We start from the raw sequence: 15721 nt of genomic DNA, 5'->3' as shown, positions 1-15721 counted from the left end.
TTGACTACTGACTTGGGCCAGTTGGCCTTGGTGCCCTGCAATAGGGAGTCTTGCTACTGACTCAGCCACTGGGCCTTATAGCCCTGCTCATGGTGGCTGCTATTGACTGGAACTAAGCCAAGCCAGACTATAGCCACTAAAGGGTGGAGCACATCAGGCGTGGCTTGATAGGCTCGATAGCCTGCCTTCAAGTGGGCCGGGCTTACCACCATGTGACCAGCCCACGGCCCTTTTCTTTCTTTCTTCCCTGGCAAATTCTGGGACCATTAATCCCTTTGAACCGATGTGCTTCTGCCCTATGGGAGCAGGGGAAAGAATGAAGCATATGGTCATACTCTACCTGGGTCTATATTGTGAGTTTACAGGTAGAGCTTACACAATTTCTTGCATCCCCATGGTGAAGTCACCTCTGTTCACAGTTCAAAGTTTTTGCCAGGCAAAAACTTTACATTCCTCCGTTCTCCCTATTTCAAGCACATTAACCTTAGGACATCACTCTTCTTGGCCACAAACTGTGTACTGTCAGTCTCTAAGAAGCATCTGGGTTTCTTATGCCTGAGCTTAGGTATCCTTTGTGACCCAGCCTTTCCTGGGTGTACTGTAGTACTCTGCACCAGCCAGTAATCTCCATTGTTACTCCAGAGACAACGCAACTTGCATGCCCCTTCTGCTCTTAGTACCTACACTACTTCAGTGGGACCACCTGACTTTTCCCTTCAGCATCTGCAACACCCAGGCCTACAAGGACTGCTGAGCTCCCCAGCCAGCCTGTGACATGTGTTCCTTGAGTTTTCACTGCTGCTCCTTCGAACATGCAACATCCTTCCCTCAACATGAGTTTAAGCATCATTCTATATTATCATCTCTAGATGAAGGGAGTGAGCCTCATACCCCACTTCTGTAACCATACCATAATGAGAGCTCTCAAACTAGTGTGCCCCCTGGAAGCCCAGCCATTGCAACTCTGCCTCCATTTCGCTGAGTGAAAGTTTTATGAAGTGCATATTGAACACCTGTATGGGGCCTAGTTTATTCAATCCTATAGGTGAAATATCACATCAAAAGGCCTCCACTTCACCATCTCTAGTAGGCAGGAGCTGAGTCAACATTAGTCAGTCAACCAAGTTGTCCCAAGTCCTTTACCGGTGAGGCATCCATGACATGGAACCTTTTCAAGAATCAGGGGTCTCTTCTCACTAACAGGGGGAAGGGTCCTTTCTCTTAGGTTAAGGCCGAAGTGCAAAGACCATTCCTCAGGACAACATCTAATGTCTTTTTCCTCCAGGGCTTCTGACTGGAAGTCTTCTATAAGAGCCAGATTCTCTAAGGCTGTGTCTATATAGCACCCTTAGCTCACAGTAAGTTACACAATTTGTGCTACGCATTTCGAAATAGCACCAAATTTTGAAATCACTTGCTAATCCGAATTTCCCCTTAACCCTGAGGAACGAGGGTTACCAGGATGTTGGAATAAGTCGCTTGTTATTTCAAAAACTATTTTTAAAATAATGGGCTGCTTCAATCGACGTGGAATAGCTATTTCAGGATACTTCTGGTATCCTGAAATAGATCTGCAGTGTAGATGTACCCTAAGACTAAGAATTCACACTTCCTTCCTTCCAGAAACTCTCCAACTGTGGAGCATTCTTCCCAGGTTTCCTTCAATGGATCCTTCACCCTAGGTCAGCCTGTCAGAGGTAAACAGAGCCCTGATTACTTCTGAGAGACAGTCACCCTGTGGTCACCCATACAGCCTATTCCTAGGGGAATAATCTGTAGTGGTTTATCAGTGTAATTGTTTTAATTAAAGATCACACCAGTATGATTTAAGTTAAAATAAGCAACCTACACCTTGACAGCTATATTAGTACAAAAGCAGCATGTAGACTACCTGAATAAGAACCTCCATTAGGCATCTTGCCAGTCCCTTACATATTAGTGTTTACTTACCAATTCACAGCATGGTTTAATACAACCACGATGAAAAGTGATGCCATTGAAGTCTGATTCCAATGTAGTTTCTTCCATAGTGCATATCCCTGGGGGGGGGGGTGGGAAAGCCACAAATGCATTAGAAAAGACTCAATCGGAATACTCCTCTAACAGACCTTAGAATGTCTGCAAAATTAAATTATAATCTAATGAAAGGGGAAATGAGCCCTTCAACTGTGAATTTTAGTTTTCCACTCAGGATTGTCCAGAAGTCCAAATAACCAGCACCATTATTCGATGAGTCACAAATCAGGACTAAGCACTGCATAAACACAGAACAAAGACAATCCCTGTTCTAAAAGGCATAAAATCTAAGTATGAAACTAGAGATAAGGGATGACTACACAGATTGGTGGGAAAACATAGGAAACACAGAGACAATACTGGCCAGCATGATAGTCTGTGGCTCTCCTCATACCTGCAGCCTATGAAGATTTTTGTAGGCTTCAGGACTCAACATTTTTCATACTGGATCACAGAGAACAAATCAACACCATAGTCTCTCCATGCCAACTGACCCAAAACATTTTGTTATTTGCATTTTATAGTGCACTTTCTCCACTAATCACAAAAAACTACATAGACTAACAAAAATTCATAAAATGCTTTTGATTTGGTTCCCTGGCATATTGTACCTGTGTTCTTTCTGTCTCTCCATGGACACTTCTTCCAAGTAGCAAGCCTCTACTTGTATTTCTCCAGCCATTCACAGACAGGATCATCAGGTGTTTGCCAAACCTCACTTGCAGCAATAGGGTCCAGTTTGTGGGACTTTGTAACTTTATCACCAAGCTACAAAATCCTTTGTTTGCTTATACAAATGGGTTTAACTATAGACTATTCTCTGAGGCTGTGTCTACGCTGGCGCGATCTTGCGCAAAAGCTTGCTGCCTGTCTACACTGGCTGCATGTTTTGCGCAAGAAAACTGACGTTCTAATGTATAAAATCAGGGCTCCTTGTGTGAGAACTCTTCCGCTTCCGCTCAGGAATAAGCCCTCTTGCACAAAAGCTCTTCCAGAAGAGGCCAGTGTAGACAGGCAACATGAATTTCCTGCGCAAGAAAATATCATTGATCTGAGGAAGTGGGTCTGGCCCACGAAAGCTCATCACTTAATAAGCCATCTTGTTAGTCTTTAAAGTGCTACATAGCTCTTTTATGAACACAATGAGGTCTTCAGTCAGTAACTCTCTCACCTCAGCTCTATGGTTCAATTTCATCCATTCTAAAGACCCTTTGGTTTAGAATTTCAAAGTTCTTTTGTCTAACTTGGCACCCTGTATGCGGTCTGGATTGGTTTGCATGTTTCACCACAGAAACATAACTGTGGTCATCATACAGCAGATTCTAAGCATTGTCTATTTCAGTACAGGACAATTAAGGCAGACAGCCGTCATGTCTTGACCCGGGGGAGCCAAAGCCAACTCAGGCTGTTTGTAACATTAAGAGAACTAATCTCTCAACCTCATTTCATAGGATACAGGTACATGTCTATGAAGACAAGGGCAGGTCCTATCGGTGGTCTGTCACCCCCGGAAGGGAAGCTCATCCACCCAGCTCTGTAGGAAACGTCTCCCCGCGCTAGTCCGGAGTGAGCCAAGCATGTTCACCGAACTGCTGGATAAACAGGCGGCCGGGATAGTCTCTACACCACACAGAGTCCTGCCCTGGCTGCTGGGGCTAACAACCGGGCAGGACAGGAGGCGCGCTCCCTAGGCTACAGCGGGGGCTGCTTACATGGCATGGGCGTGCCAAGGACGCGACTCAGACCGAGCCCCGCCTCACGAGACACTTTGCAACGGAGGCGGCGGAAGCTGCTCGGGCAGGACCCCCCGTCCCGCCCGGCCACGCCTTCCTCCGGGCGCGCCCGCTGCCTTCGCCACAAGCTCCGGGCCGGGGCAGAGGAAACGGGCGGGCCGGGGCTGGGCGTCCCTAGCGAAAAGCCCCACGGGCGGCGAGAACCTGTGACCCGCCGGAAGTGTGTGAAGCTGAGAACAACCCGCCCCACCCCGGCACATAAGAGGCGGGGATACCGCGCGAGCGCACCAACGATCGTTCAACCGGCACCCCGCAACTCACCGGGTCGGACAGCGCGCGCTTCTTGCAGGGGGCGAGCGGCCCGTCCAGCGCTACCACAAGCAAGGCGCAGCAGAGCCTCAGGCAAAGCAGCCCCGCCCCCACGCACGCATCCGCCCCAGCGCTTCGATTGGCTGCTTGCCCTCTGACGCAGAGATTTCAGCACGGGGGTGAGGGCTTGCGGCGTCTGCGCGAGAGACCCAGGCAGGAGCGGTGGGTTCCCCACTCTCCTTGTGTTGGCAAACACTGCGCAGGCGGGGAAGTGGCGACCACGGCTTCTCTTGACGTCATGCACAGGCGACGCCTTCGGGCGCGCGTCTCCGTGCGTCGTGTCAGCACGTCAGGCGGAGGAGAAGCGGCGCGGGGGATGTGCCGCGGGCAGGGCAGGGAGCCCCTCCCCCTCCCAGCTGCGTCGCCTGGCTGCAGGGCGGGGGGCGGCGCTTCGCCCCTTGGGTGTCACGTGGCTGCTGTGAGCCCGGCGCTTTTCATGGGGAGGGTCCGTGGGTGGGGAGTTCGCGTCCCCTGAGCGAGCCGGTGGCGGGCGGGGACTGGCCCAGGCAGGGGCGGGGGACCTGAGGCTGGGGACCTGGCTGCGGCCCAGAGGCTCAGGGCTGCTCCTCAGCGCTGGGGAGCCGTGGGGCTGGAGCACGCAGATCTGCTAGCCTGGGCTCTGGTGGGAGGGGGCTGTGGCGAGTGGCTTTCTCCTTCTTAGGGCCACGTCAGTGTGGTTGGGGGGGGGGGATGCTTCTCACTTGTGTGCAGATTATCCTTGACTGATTTTTCTTTGGGTCAGCAGGCTCTGTCCCAAAAAAGGGTCCCCACCCCCCAACGCTTTGTACAGCACTGCTGCTGCTCTGCCCCAGTGGGAAGAGAGTTGCTTTGTGGTTGGATTTTCCCCAGGCCTTGCCTAGTTCACCCATCTCTGCATTTACGGTGAGGGCGGTGGCAGGTGCTCTGGAAAGCACTAGGGCTTGGCACCCACCCACAGGCTGCACTCTGCCTGCACTGCCCCAAAGTGGAGCAAGCCACCTTTTGGGTGCCTAGTTCTGCTACAAGGCCTTGCATGGTTCTTTTTCCCCACAGGGGCAGGCTGTGCCCACCAGTGAGGTCAGTGCTAAAAGGAATGGGAAATACTGGTTTTCGCAAGCCCTCCTGGTGTCACCATGCCAGGAATTTGCAAATCTAGTTAAAAAGCAGGCTCCTTTGTCAGGAGCCGTGGCAACACGTGGCCCTGGAGTATGCTAGCGCTCACGTTGCGCTGGGAACAAAGCTATTTAATTTAAGTCCCTTTCCCGATAGCCACAAAGAAGATGAAAGTGAGAGGATAGCATATTCATGGGCTTCTCAATATCTTGGAAACCTGTTTTAAAAAAAGATGATGTGTTGCTGACAGCTTCTTGTAATTAATTTCTTTTTCTCAGTTAAAAAGAAGACACTAGCATGGTCGAAAACTCTCCAGCCCCATTGCCTGAAAGAGCAATATATGGGTTTGTTCTTTTCTTAGGCTCCCAGTTTGGCTTTAGTAAGTATGCTTACTTTCTAAGTAAAGTGCTATATGTATTTGCTGTACTAAACAGGTGCCTCTAGTAAGGTGTAGAAGTTTTTAAAAAGAATGTTTACATTAATACTTCTCATGTAATACAATTATATTACCTGTTATGAAAAACTGAATTATTTTTTGCAATATTGTAACCTTGTTGAGCCCAGGATACTGTAGAGACAAGATGTTGAGGTAATATCTTTTATTTAACCAACTCTTGTTAGTGAAATAGATAAACTTTAGTGCTCTGTGAGCAGGCCCATCCCTCCAAATTCATGAAATATGCAGCAGTAGGCTGCATATCAGATCCAGGGACCAGCCCCTCATCCCACTCACTGGGCGGTGACAAGCAGCAAGGGCCGGAGGACTCAACAGGAGCAGCAAGCGGCTGTGCCTGGAGCCTTTCATTCGCTCCCCAGAGGCTTCAGGTGAGCCGCCTTGCAGTGCTCCTGTACCCCTCAGCTTCTGCCCCCCTGCAGAACTCCTCCCTGCCCTCTCCCCCTCCATTCTGAGGAGGGATGCAGGTGCTGGGTTGCTTACAGCACCAGCATTGCTAGGGAGTGCCCTGTCTATAAGCTCAGAAGCAACTCTTGTTCACCAATAGAAATTGGTCCAGTAAAAGATGTGACCTCACTTCCTTGTTCCTCTGAACTATTAAAACATTTTGCAACTTTGGGGCTAATGACAGACAGCACAGCCCTAGTGTTTACTGCCCTCAGTCCCCACAGTACATCAGCCAGCCTTAACTAGGGCTGTGTGCTGGGAAATTCAGGAGGGAGCCAGGGCGGAGCCATGGCAGACAGTTGGCTTGCCCAAGTCTATAATATTTACCACCCATGAGTCCAAGTAGTCAGTTCTCTTGCATTCTTTTGGATTTTTGTTCTCCGTGATACTGCTGCTAGTGGCCGTGTAGCTGAGTGTGCCGAGGGAACGGCTATATTCATGGACAGATGGTAGTATATAGGCATAGTAAGGCTCAGCCTTCCCTGCTGCCCACCTGCCATTGGATTCCTGGACTGCAGTGGTTCAGCCACTCCACCATCACCACCACCTTTCTGGGGGTTTTCACAGCCTCCTACCTACTCTTGGGAAGGAGAGTGAGAACTAAGACATGGCAAGCCATTGGATGGATGGCCGGAGGGCATCTGGCAGGGAAGTGAGGCAGCTTGTCCAGGGTTGCTGGGAGGGATGATGCTCAAGAGACCAGCCTGGCATTTGGGGAAGTTTGTCTGGGTGGGAGGGGGCTTCAGGGAGGCTAGCAGCGCACCCAGCACAGTGCAGGTGGGAGGCACTGGCTCAGACAAAGGGGGGCAAGCTGCAGGGCTGATGGCTTGGCCTATGACCAGGAGAGGGAGGTCCAGTGCTAGGGATGGACAGGCAGCTTGGCCTCATTTGGTTTGGGCCAGCAGGTGAGGGCTCCCCTTGTTGCAGGGGAGGCCTTCAGGGCTCCTCCTGTTAAGAGAGTGGGTGTTTTGGGGCACATCTAGACTACATGCCTCTGTCGCCAGAGGCATGTATATTAAGCTACCAGGCATAGGAAAATGAAGCGACGATTTAAATAATCGCCGCTTCATTTAAATTTACATGGCTGCCGCGCTGAGCCGATCAGCTGTTTGTCGGCTCAGCGCGGTAGTCTGGACGCGCGGGTGTCGACATCAAAGGCATTTGTCGACCACCCAGGTATGCCTCCTGGGATGCAGTTTACCTGGGTGGTCGACAAATGCCTTTGATGTTGACACCCGCGCGTCCAGACTATCGCGCTGAGCTGACAAACAGCTGATTGGCTCAGTGTGGCAGCCATGTAAATTTAAATGAAGCAGCGATTATTTAAATCGCCGCTTCATTTTCCTATGCCTGGTAGCCTAATCTACATGCCTCTGGTGACAGAGGCATGTAGTCTAGACGTACCCTAAGTGTGTGGGAGACAGGGCCTCAGGCAGAACAGGTGGGGCTAGCAGGCTAGCCTCCCCAATGTGGGCGGTTCAGCCTCTGCCCATAGCTATATTTCAGGGAATTAGTTGAAAACCTTTCAAGTAGGCTAAGTGTACAGCATATCTTATGTACACAGTTGGCACTCTGACTTTAACTTCAGTTAAAGGTACAAAACAAATTCTGAAAATGGGCTACTGATAGTCAAAGGATTCTGGGCAAGAGCAGTGAAGACTGACATAAGAATCACATCAGTTTCACTGCTGCTGTTTTCAGCAATAATGCGCTTCTGCAGAGGCAGGTGCTGGAGATACTCACAGGGTAAGGAATGCAGTAGCAGAGCCCATACACCCTTTGAGCAAGTATGAAGCTTTTGGGTTGAGAAAACTAACTAGAAAATGTGTGCTCCCTCTCTTCCAACAGTTAGAGGATAGTTTAGGGACTGCAAATTTAGCACATCAAAGACTGATATGAAAAATGAAGCACCACAGCAGATTTCAGGGACAGAAGAGGACTTGGCTTCAGGAATCCAATGTCAAGCAGCTTAGCAGGGGTGCAGCTAAGGAGGGCTTCACTCCTTTTAAGGGTTTTCCCACAAGACCCTGCTCCGAGATGTCATGTTCTGTATCCTTATTCTAGTAAATGTTCTGTTGGTCTAAGATGTAAAAGCTTAACTTTGGACCAAAATTGACTTTACTGTTCCTCTTAAGAGAAATATTTTTGGATTAATACATTGGCATTGAAATTAGGGATGTAATAGTGTAGCCAGTTAAATGATAAACCGATATGCTGCTACTAATCCGTTAATGCTACCAGCTACACACAACTCTCCCCTCCCCCTTGGCAACATTTAAACATAGAGCCACAGCAGGAATAGCTGCCAGATCCGGTGCAGCCTGGGACTGAGCCAGCTCGCCAGCTCCCAGGCTCCTTTAAATGCAGAGCTGCTTATCAGTTAATCATGTAATCGATAACATTTTTGTCAGCCTCATCGTTCCTAGCTAGTTGAAATCAGTAATCCCAAATTTATTCGCATTCCAAATCATTTTCTGTAAGACATACATTTTAAACAAGTACAGGCAGTCCCCGAGTTACGCGGATCCGACTTATGTCGGATCCGCGGATACGAACGGGGATTTTCTCGCCCCGGAGGACTGGAGCGGCGGGACACCTGGTACCGCCGCCCGCCTCCTCCAGGGCGAGAAAAGCTGCTCCCCGTCTCCCTGGTCTGCTGCGGGAGCCAGCAGACCAGGGAGACGTGGAGCAAAGCGGCGCAGGACCCGGGCCGGACCGCGGCGCTTCCAGCTGATCTGGAAGCGCAGCGGGTCCGGCCCGGGTCCTCCGCCGTTTTGCTCTGCGTCTCTCTGGTCTGCTGGGGGGGACACAGCTAGTGCCCCCCTCAGCAGACCAGGGAGATGTGGGGCAAAGCCCGGGGCCTGTGGTAGAGCAGGTGGGGCGCTGCCGGTTGGTCCAACAGCACCACTCCTTGGCGCTACTGGACCAACCCGGCAGCACCCCAGCTACTCTGCCCTCAGTTTCAGCAGCGGCTGAATCAGGACGCCTGGGGCAGAGCAGCTGGGGTGCTGCTGGGTTGGTCCAGTAGCGCCGAGGAGCGGCCGCGCTACTGGACCAACCCAGCAGCACCCGAGCTGCTCTGCCCCTGGCATCCCCAAGTCAGCCGCTGCTGAAACTGACCAGCAGCTGACTACAGGAAGCCTGAGGCAGAGTTGCTCTGCCCCGGGCTTCCTGGAATCAGCTGCTGATCAGTTTCAGCAGCAGCTGACTTGGGGACGCCTGGGGTTCTTAAGTTGAATCTGTATGTAAGTCAGAACTGGTGTCCAGATTCAGCGGCTGAATCTGGATGCCAGTTCCGACTTACATACAGATTCAACTTAAGAACAAACCTACAGTCCCTATCTTGTACGTAACCCGGGGACTGCCTGTACTAAGTTCTAGTTACTTCTTTCAGTTTTGTGACAGTTAGGACTTGACCTTATCCTTCACCAATTCCCCATTTGTATGTTTACTCACAAGCCAGAATTCTAAATTTTGAGCTTTCTGGAGCAAAAAAAGCAATGTAAAATACCTAGTACGCTGCCATCCTAATCCCTTTTTTGGGGTCTTTACTTTTTAAATTTTCCATTGTGATAGCCTCTTAAGTGCATACCTGAATAATATTTTCTTTTTAAAATAATTTAGTTCATTAAAGATGTGTAGAATCCCAATAAAATAACTTTGGTACTTGCCAGAGTTGTTATCATGAGAGTTGTTTGGCTTTTTGTTTTTTTAATGGCTGAATTCTGCTGTCCTTGGATAGTCTAATTACCCGTTAACATTATTGCTGTTTTTGATTGCAGAATTAGATTTTTTTTTGGTTCAGTGTAGTCCTGTAGTTCTACATACCAAAGTCATTTTTGCATATTTCTGAAGACCTATAAAAATATATTGGATCAATGTTTTTAAAATGTTAATTGTATTTAAAAATGTGAATTTTAAGGTGTTTTAAAAAGATGTTTTAAAAAACAAATGATGCAAGGAATTCTTGTCTATTTTATTTTGAAATTAGAAAACAAATACCAAGAAAAAAAACTGAAGTACCATCAGTTATAAAGTTTGTATACCTATGGCATAATTTGTGTGTTCATGTTAAAATTATCTGCAGTATTTTAGCGGATGTTTTTTGTATCTATAGAACAAATTGTTGTAATTTGTATGCTTTGTAATGGTAGTGCTGTTAGCGTTGAACTAATTTACCTCCTAAAACAATTTAAACTGGATCATTAAGGTCAAACTATTAACTTTAATTCTTTATTTGCACAGTGTTATACCTTGTATGGGCATATGTTCCTGAATCTTGGTTATTCTCATTGGGACTAACGTACTGGCCTCAAAAGTAGGTTAATTTCATTCACTGTTAAACATGTGAAAATATAACTATATTCTCACACTTTTTCTAAGAACAAACACATACCCAGAAAAGTTGTGTCCATGCCCTTTTATATTTAAAAGACCTTACATCTTATCCAACTTAAACAAGGAGATTTAATGTTTCTCTTAACAAAAAACTACAGTACAGGCAGTCCCCGGGTTACGTACAAGATAGGGACTGTAGGTTTGTTCTTAAGTTGAATTTGTATGTAAGTCGGAACTTGTACATATTGTAGGGGAAACTCTAGCCAAACATTTCTCCAGAGCTCAGTTTTATTCTCCCACACCTCACTTCCCTCAGTCCTTTATTCTCAAGCTGAGGTGTCTGCTGAGAAAAGCCGCTTCGCGTCTCCCTGGTCTGCTGGGGGGAAGCAGCTAGTGCGGGGTTGCCTCACCCGGTTTGTAAGTAGGGATCCGATGCAAGTCGGATCCATGTAACCCGGGGACTGCCTGTATTTATGTAAAGTAATGCCTCACAAACAATAATTTACTCTGAAATATTATCAGTAAGCTAAAATGACATGTTAAAGTAATTTGATGTGTTAAAGTAATTTGACAGATTTGACAGTTTAACAAAGCTCTTTTTTTTCTAAAATATGCTAAAATTGATTAAATTCCCAAATAAACTGTGTGACATTTATTTCGCTGTTGTTCCATAATGGTCACAATGAGTCTTTACTTAATTAACTGCATTTTCTGGGTAGTCTCTTTTAGTGTGGGGATTTTGTATTTTTTTTGTACTTACTTTTACTTCTGTATAGTCTTGGTTAATTTATAGCTGGAAATATTTTTACTAAAGACTTTTCTTTTGTGAGATGTCATTTTAAAAGAAATTTTATTCTGTAGGTACTGGGCAGTTGCTTTGCCTATATATCTTTTAGTTACTTTAGGAATTGGCTATTTACTACTCTTTGGAATTAACATGATGAGTACTGCACCACTCAACTCTGTGCACACCATTACAGGTAGTTGATAATTTTCTTGTTTATTTTTAAGCCTTTTTAAAAAGTTATTGTCAACCACCATAAAAATACTTGCTGATATAACTAAACTAAACCAAATTCAAAGCATTGAAAATTCAAGTATGTTTAATATATTGGTGTATTGAAGGAGCAGTTAGGACAGGGGTGGGCAATAATTTTTGCCTGGGGGCCACTTCAAAAATTTTTGCAGTAGCCCCAGGCCACTCCGGAAGGAGCAGGGCCTAAACAGGAAGGGGCGGGGCTACCCCACCCCCAGACTATGATTGGGCGGGGGAGTGTGCAAAGCTGCCTCTGTCCTTCCCCACCCCATCCCCCGCCCCTGCAAGCAGCGCACGGTGCTTCCAAGCGCCCCGTGCTGCTCGCATGGCAGGAGGAGGCTTTGTGCCCACACATTCCCCCACCCCAGCCAATTAGGGCCTGGGAGCAGGGGAGTGCTGAAAGCCTTCTCTGCTCAGCCCCTGCCCTGCAAGCAGCGGGTGGCTGAGCGGAGAAGGCTTCAGGCACTCCCCCGCCCCCAGTCCCTAATAGGCTTGGGGGCAGGGGAGCAGCAGGGCCTCCGCGGACCGGATCCACCCACTTGGTGGGCTGGATCCAGCTGCGGAGGCCCTTTTGCCCACTCCTGCGTTAGGAACAATTATAGGTTTTGTTCAAATTTCATTACAATGCAGTGTTACAACTACAATCTTTGACTGTTGTACTTTTTTCCAAATTTATCTTCTCTAGGACAGCTATTATAGTCTAGCATTTGTTACTTTTGCCCAGGGATTGTACTTCTGTTTATCAGTCAAGTTCTGATTACTTGAAATATAAGTAGCTTGCTCAGTACTTTCCCATGTTTCTCAAGATGGCATATTTTTATTTGCTAATAAGTGCTTTTCCTGAACTAGAACGTGGGAGAATGCGAAAGTTAGCCAGATCATTAGAATCCAAGTCTGTCCTAAAAGTAACTTCTATGTCCATTCACTTCTAATGAAAACCAACAAAATTAATATTTGAGGCGTGTTTCACTGATTTGTATTGACTTGCTTCCACTGAAGTTTTCTTAGAAGTGGAAAGATACAAATATAGACTCTGCAGAAAAGATGGTAACTAAACTGATGACTGGATAGAAAGTTGATGAGGTCAAGAACAAAAAGGGCAGCTCAGCAGCACACATCAACAGACAGAAAGCGTTGGGGATAATTCTTAAATCAGCACTATGAATCTTTGCTAACAGGACATTACCAATAAAATACACTCTCAGTAAACCAGAGCGATGCTGTTAATGTCTCAGAAGTGATATTAAATGTTGCATAGAATTAGGTTGTAGCTAGGTGTGATATGAAATCAGTGCAATATGTTTTTATTTTGATAAGGTATAGGAGTCTGACACGTGTAGCAGAAAAACAAAGTATTTCATTTTATACCATCAATTTTTAATCCTGTAATAGTGAAATGTCTTGTTACTTTTTCTACAGATAACTTTGCAAAAAATCAGCAGCAGAAGAAAACTCAAGAAGAAGCAATCCCTGCTTTGAGGGATATTCCTATCAGTGAAGTAAACCAGATGTTTTTCCTTGCTGATAAAGGCATTTGCAACAGAAATTAATTGGAACCTCGGCCATATTTAAATAAGATACTACAGTAACTTTTAGAAATGTAAGAAAACTCTGAAGTCTTGTCAGTGCTAGGACACTTACCAATTCATCTGCTCCAGTTGCTGAAAGAGTTATCTAAACTAGGTGTGGTTGGTATTGGTTCCCTATTCCTGGCTCCGCTACTAGCCTGCTGGGTAACTGTGAACAAGTCATTTTGCCACTCTGTACTTGAGTTTCTCTATATGTAGTGTGTATATGATAAAATCATATACGGGTGTGGAAAAAGTGAATAAGGAAAAGTTATTTATTTATTCCCACAATATAAGGACTAGGGGTCACCAAATGAAATTAATAGGTAGCAGATTTAAAACATACAAACGGAAGTTTTTCTTCACTCAGCGCACAGTCAGCATGTGGAACTCCTTGCCAGAGGATGCGGTGAAGGCTAGAACTTTAACAAGGTTCAAAAGAGAGCTAGATAGATTCACGGAGGTTAAGTCCATCAATGGCTATTAGCCCGGATGGGTAGGAATGGTGTCCCTAGCCTCTCTTTATCTGGAAATGGATGGCAGGGGAGGGATCACTTGAGAATTACGTGTTGTGTTTCCTCCCTGTGGGGCATCTGGTATTGGCAACTGTAGAAAGACAGGATATTGGGCTAGATGGATCATTGATCTGACCCAGTATGGCTGTTCTTATGTTCTACTGACCTCCTTCATAGAGGGCTTTGAGATCTACTCATAAAAAAGGATATTTAAGAGCTATGTATTGTATATTATTAAACAAATAACTGATTGTTGAAATGGTTTTATTTCTTAACTAGCAGACTTACCTGGCTGGCATTGCCTGAGTCCTTTAGGGCAAAGCTTTGGGGATGGGGGTGGTGCTGAGAGAGTAAAGATTGGGTGATGAGGAGGGGCTCAGGGTGTGGTGTCTCCTGCCCCCAGGAGCCTGTCCTCTCCCCACCCCCACCAGTCTGCCAGTTTGCTCCTCTCACAGGCTCCTTCCAGGCCCACTTGGGGTCTCTCCACCCCCAGAGGCCTGGGGAAAAGCACTTGGGGATAGGCACAAGATGGCTGTGTACCCACCCTGCTGTCCACTCCCATAGCCACTGGGGGCAGCTGTGTGATTACTCTCATATTGCATCCCTTCGAACAACAACCCCTCCCTTTGCATGCTACGGAATACAGTCATTTTCCTTGGACTTCCAGTTCTCCTGTCACAACCAGATCCTGACATTGCTTTAAGTTAGGAGAAGGGGAAGCTGCCTACCAAATTTAGTGGCTCTAGCTCTTACCATTTAGGAGGAGTTCTTGAACAAATGGACTCACAGACAGACCAGCACAAAGTCTAAACTATATATAGAAATATAGAGAAAGCTAAATGACAACTAGAGCTGGGAACTGAATTCTTCCATATACATTTGTTTAGTTATATAGTTGATAGGAAGTAATCTGTTTTGTTGTCATAAGGTTATTTTTCCTTTTGCATTGAAGCAAGATATTCCAAAGCATTCAATGTTTGGCTTAATTCTGCTCTCTTTGACTTCAATGGAAGGTGATAGGCCAATGCTGAGTTCTCCTATTTTGACCAGTCATAGTAAATTCAAGTATATGCACTACAGTCACATTAATAAAATGTTTAATGGTCTAAAACTGATTGTATTTCTAATATTTTTCTGGGGGGTGTCTTACTTGCCTTGGACATAATTTAGATATTTAATTACTTACTTTTGCTTATCAAGACTATCATGTTTTCCTATCTCTTTAGGGAAACTGATAGAGTTCCCTAAAATCAGGAACTAAGGGTAGAGGATGAAAGAAAATCCCAAAGGGTTCACATCTACAATATTTAGTTTTTTCTTAAATTTCTTTTTTAGCCTTTATTCTAATGTTCTTTAATATTAAATTACAATTCTTAGGAGTATCAAATATAAAATTTTTCCAGATCTATGGGACTGCTGTAAATGTCGTGGAAAATTGTGTGTCCATGTTTTTAAACTTAAAGGAAATCTTGAAGTACACTGCACTGTTTCTTAGCCGCTGCCAAAACATCTTAAACTGCAAATATTCTTCCTCTTAGGCATTACTTTGCTGACAAATTGTCACAAGTTGTCTCTCATCAATGTCAAGATATCTGTTGCTTCATTACTTTTTGTTAAATATTTTTTGTCTTCAGCTGTCATGCCTAACACATTGTATCATAAAATACTGCAGAACAGTCACTCCTGCCAGCAAATAACTACTTAATAGGGATGGTAGATAACTTTTATTTTAGTAATCATGTAGCCGCAAATAATATTATCGGTTACATAGTTACTAAAATACTCCCTGGGGCAGAGCTGGCAGCCAGTGTGCTCACGGTTCCAGCTCCACTCTCAGGGAGGCCCCTGCTTACCCCCATCCCCACCCCACCCTCTGCTGCTGCCTCTGTATCTTTAAAAACTGGCTCCCCACACAGAGCTGCTCCGGCCTGCTGCTCCGTAGTGTGGGCAGCAGCAGCCCTTGTCTGCATGAGGCCTAAACTCCCAGCATACAGGCTGCTCCAACATCCAATGAAGAAGCCTCTCTCTGCGGGGAACCCAGGCCCACCATAGACAAAGGCTGTTGTGCTTCTGCAGTCCTTCTCTGAGGGGGACCAGTAAAAACATAGGCAGTGTCCGGTATTCTCTGATTATTTTTTTTCTGGCTGGACGCC

General features: G+C 46.3%; 2 protein-coding genes across 7 annotated transcripts in view; one reads left to right on the top strand and one right to left on the bottom strand.

The window, feature by feature from the left end:
• Nucleotides 1-4202, bottom strand: part of TTC3 (tetratricopeptide repeat domain 3) — a 149668-nt gene extending 145466 nt beyond the window's left edge. For all 3 annotated transcript variants that reach the window (XM_075911810.2, XM_075911801.2, XM_075911793.2), the window contains exons 1-2: nt 4071-4202; nt 1951-2039 (exon numbers count right to left, since the gene is read on the bottom strand). In XM_075911810.2, coding sequence (XP_075767925.2) covers nt 1951-2028 — 78 coding nt within the window. In that variant the 5' untranslated portion in view covers nt 2029-2039; nt 4071-4202. The remainder of the gene's footprint in view (nt 1-1950; nt 2040-4070) is intronic.
• On the top strand, nt 4098-14683 carry PIGP (phosphatidylinositol glycan anchor biosynthesis class P). Of its 4 annotated transcripts, XM_089773942.1 has the most exons (6): nt 4354-4536; nt 4864-5000; nt 5489-5589; nt 10357-10429; nt 11311-11429; nt 12905-14683. In XM_089773942.1, exons 3-6 carry the CDS (start codon nt 5508-5510, stop codon nt 13033-13035), a joined length of 405 nt encoding a protein of 134 aa, XP_089630068.1. In that variant the 5' UTR covers nt 4354-4536; nt 4864-5000; nt 5489-5507; the 3' UTR covers nt 13036-14683. The 4 variants fall into 4 exon arrangements, with proteins under 4 accessions (XP_075767973.2, XP_075767977.2, XP_089630068.1 ...); XM_075911858.2 differs by lacking the exons at nt 4354-4536; nt 4864-5000 and adding an exon at nt 4098-4237; XM_075911862.2 differs by lacking the exons at nt 4354-4536; nt 4864-5000 and adding an exon at nt 4141-4280.
• Nucleotides 14684-15721: the final 1038 nt, after the last annotated feature.

Source organism: Pelodiscus sinensis, chromosome 1 (genome assembly GCF_052426305.1).
Source record: "Pelodiscus sinensis isolate ZL-2025 chromosome 1, ASM5242630v1, whole genome shotgun sequence".
NCBI lineage: Eukaryota > Metazoa > Chordata > Testudines > Trionychidae > Pelodiscus > Pelodiscus sinensis.
This window is presented reverse-complemented; position numbering and strand designations above follow the sequence as displayed.

What these genes read in the sequence shown, in the direction of transcription:
- PIGP (XM_075911858.2), top strand. Translation starts at nt 5,508, where the DNA reads ATGGTCGAAAACTCTCCAGCCCCATTGCCTGAAAGAGCAATATATGGG. An exon ending in AGGCTCCCAGTTTGGCTTTA is followed by an intron (nt 5,590 to 10,356) that starts GTAAGTATGCTT and finishes TTATTTGCACAG; the next exon opens with TGTTATACCTTGTATGGGCA. An exon ending in CTCTGTGCACACCATTACAG is followed by an intron (nt 11,430 to 12,904) that starts GTAGTTGATAAT and finishes CTTTTTCTACAG; the next exon opens with ATAACTTTGCAAAAAATCAG.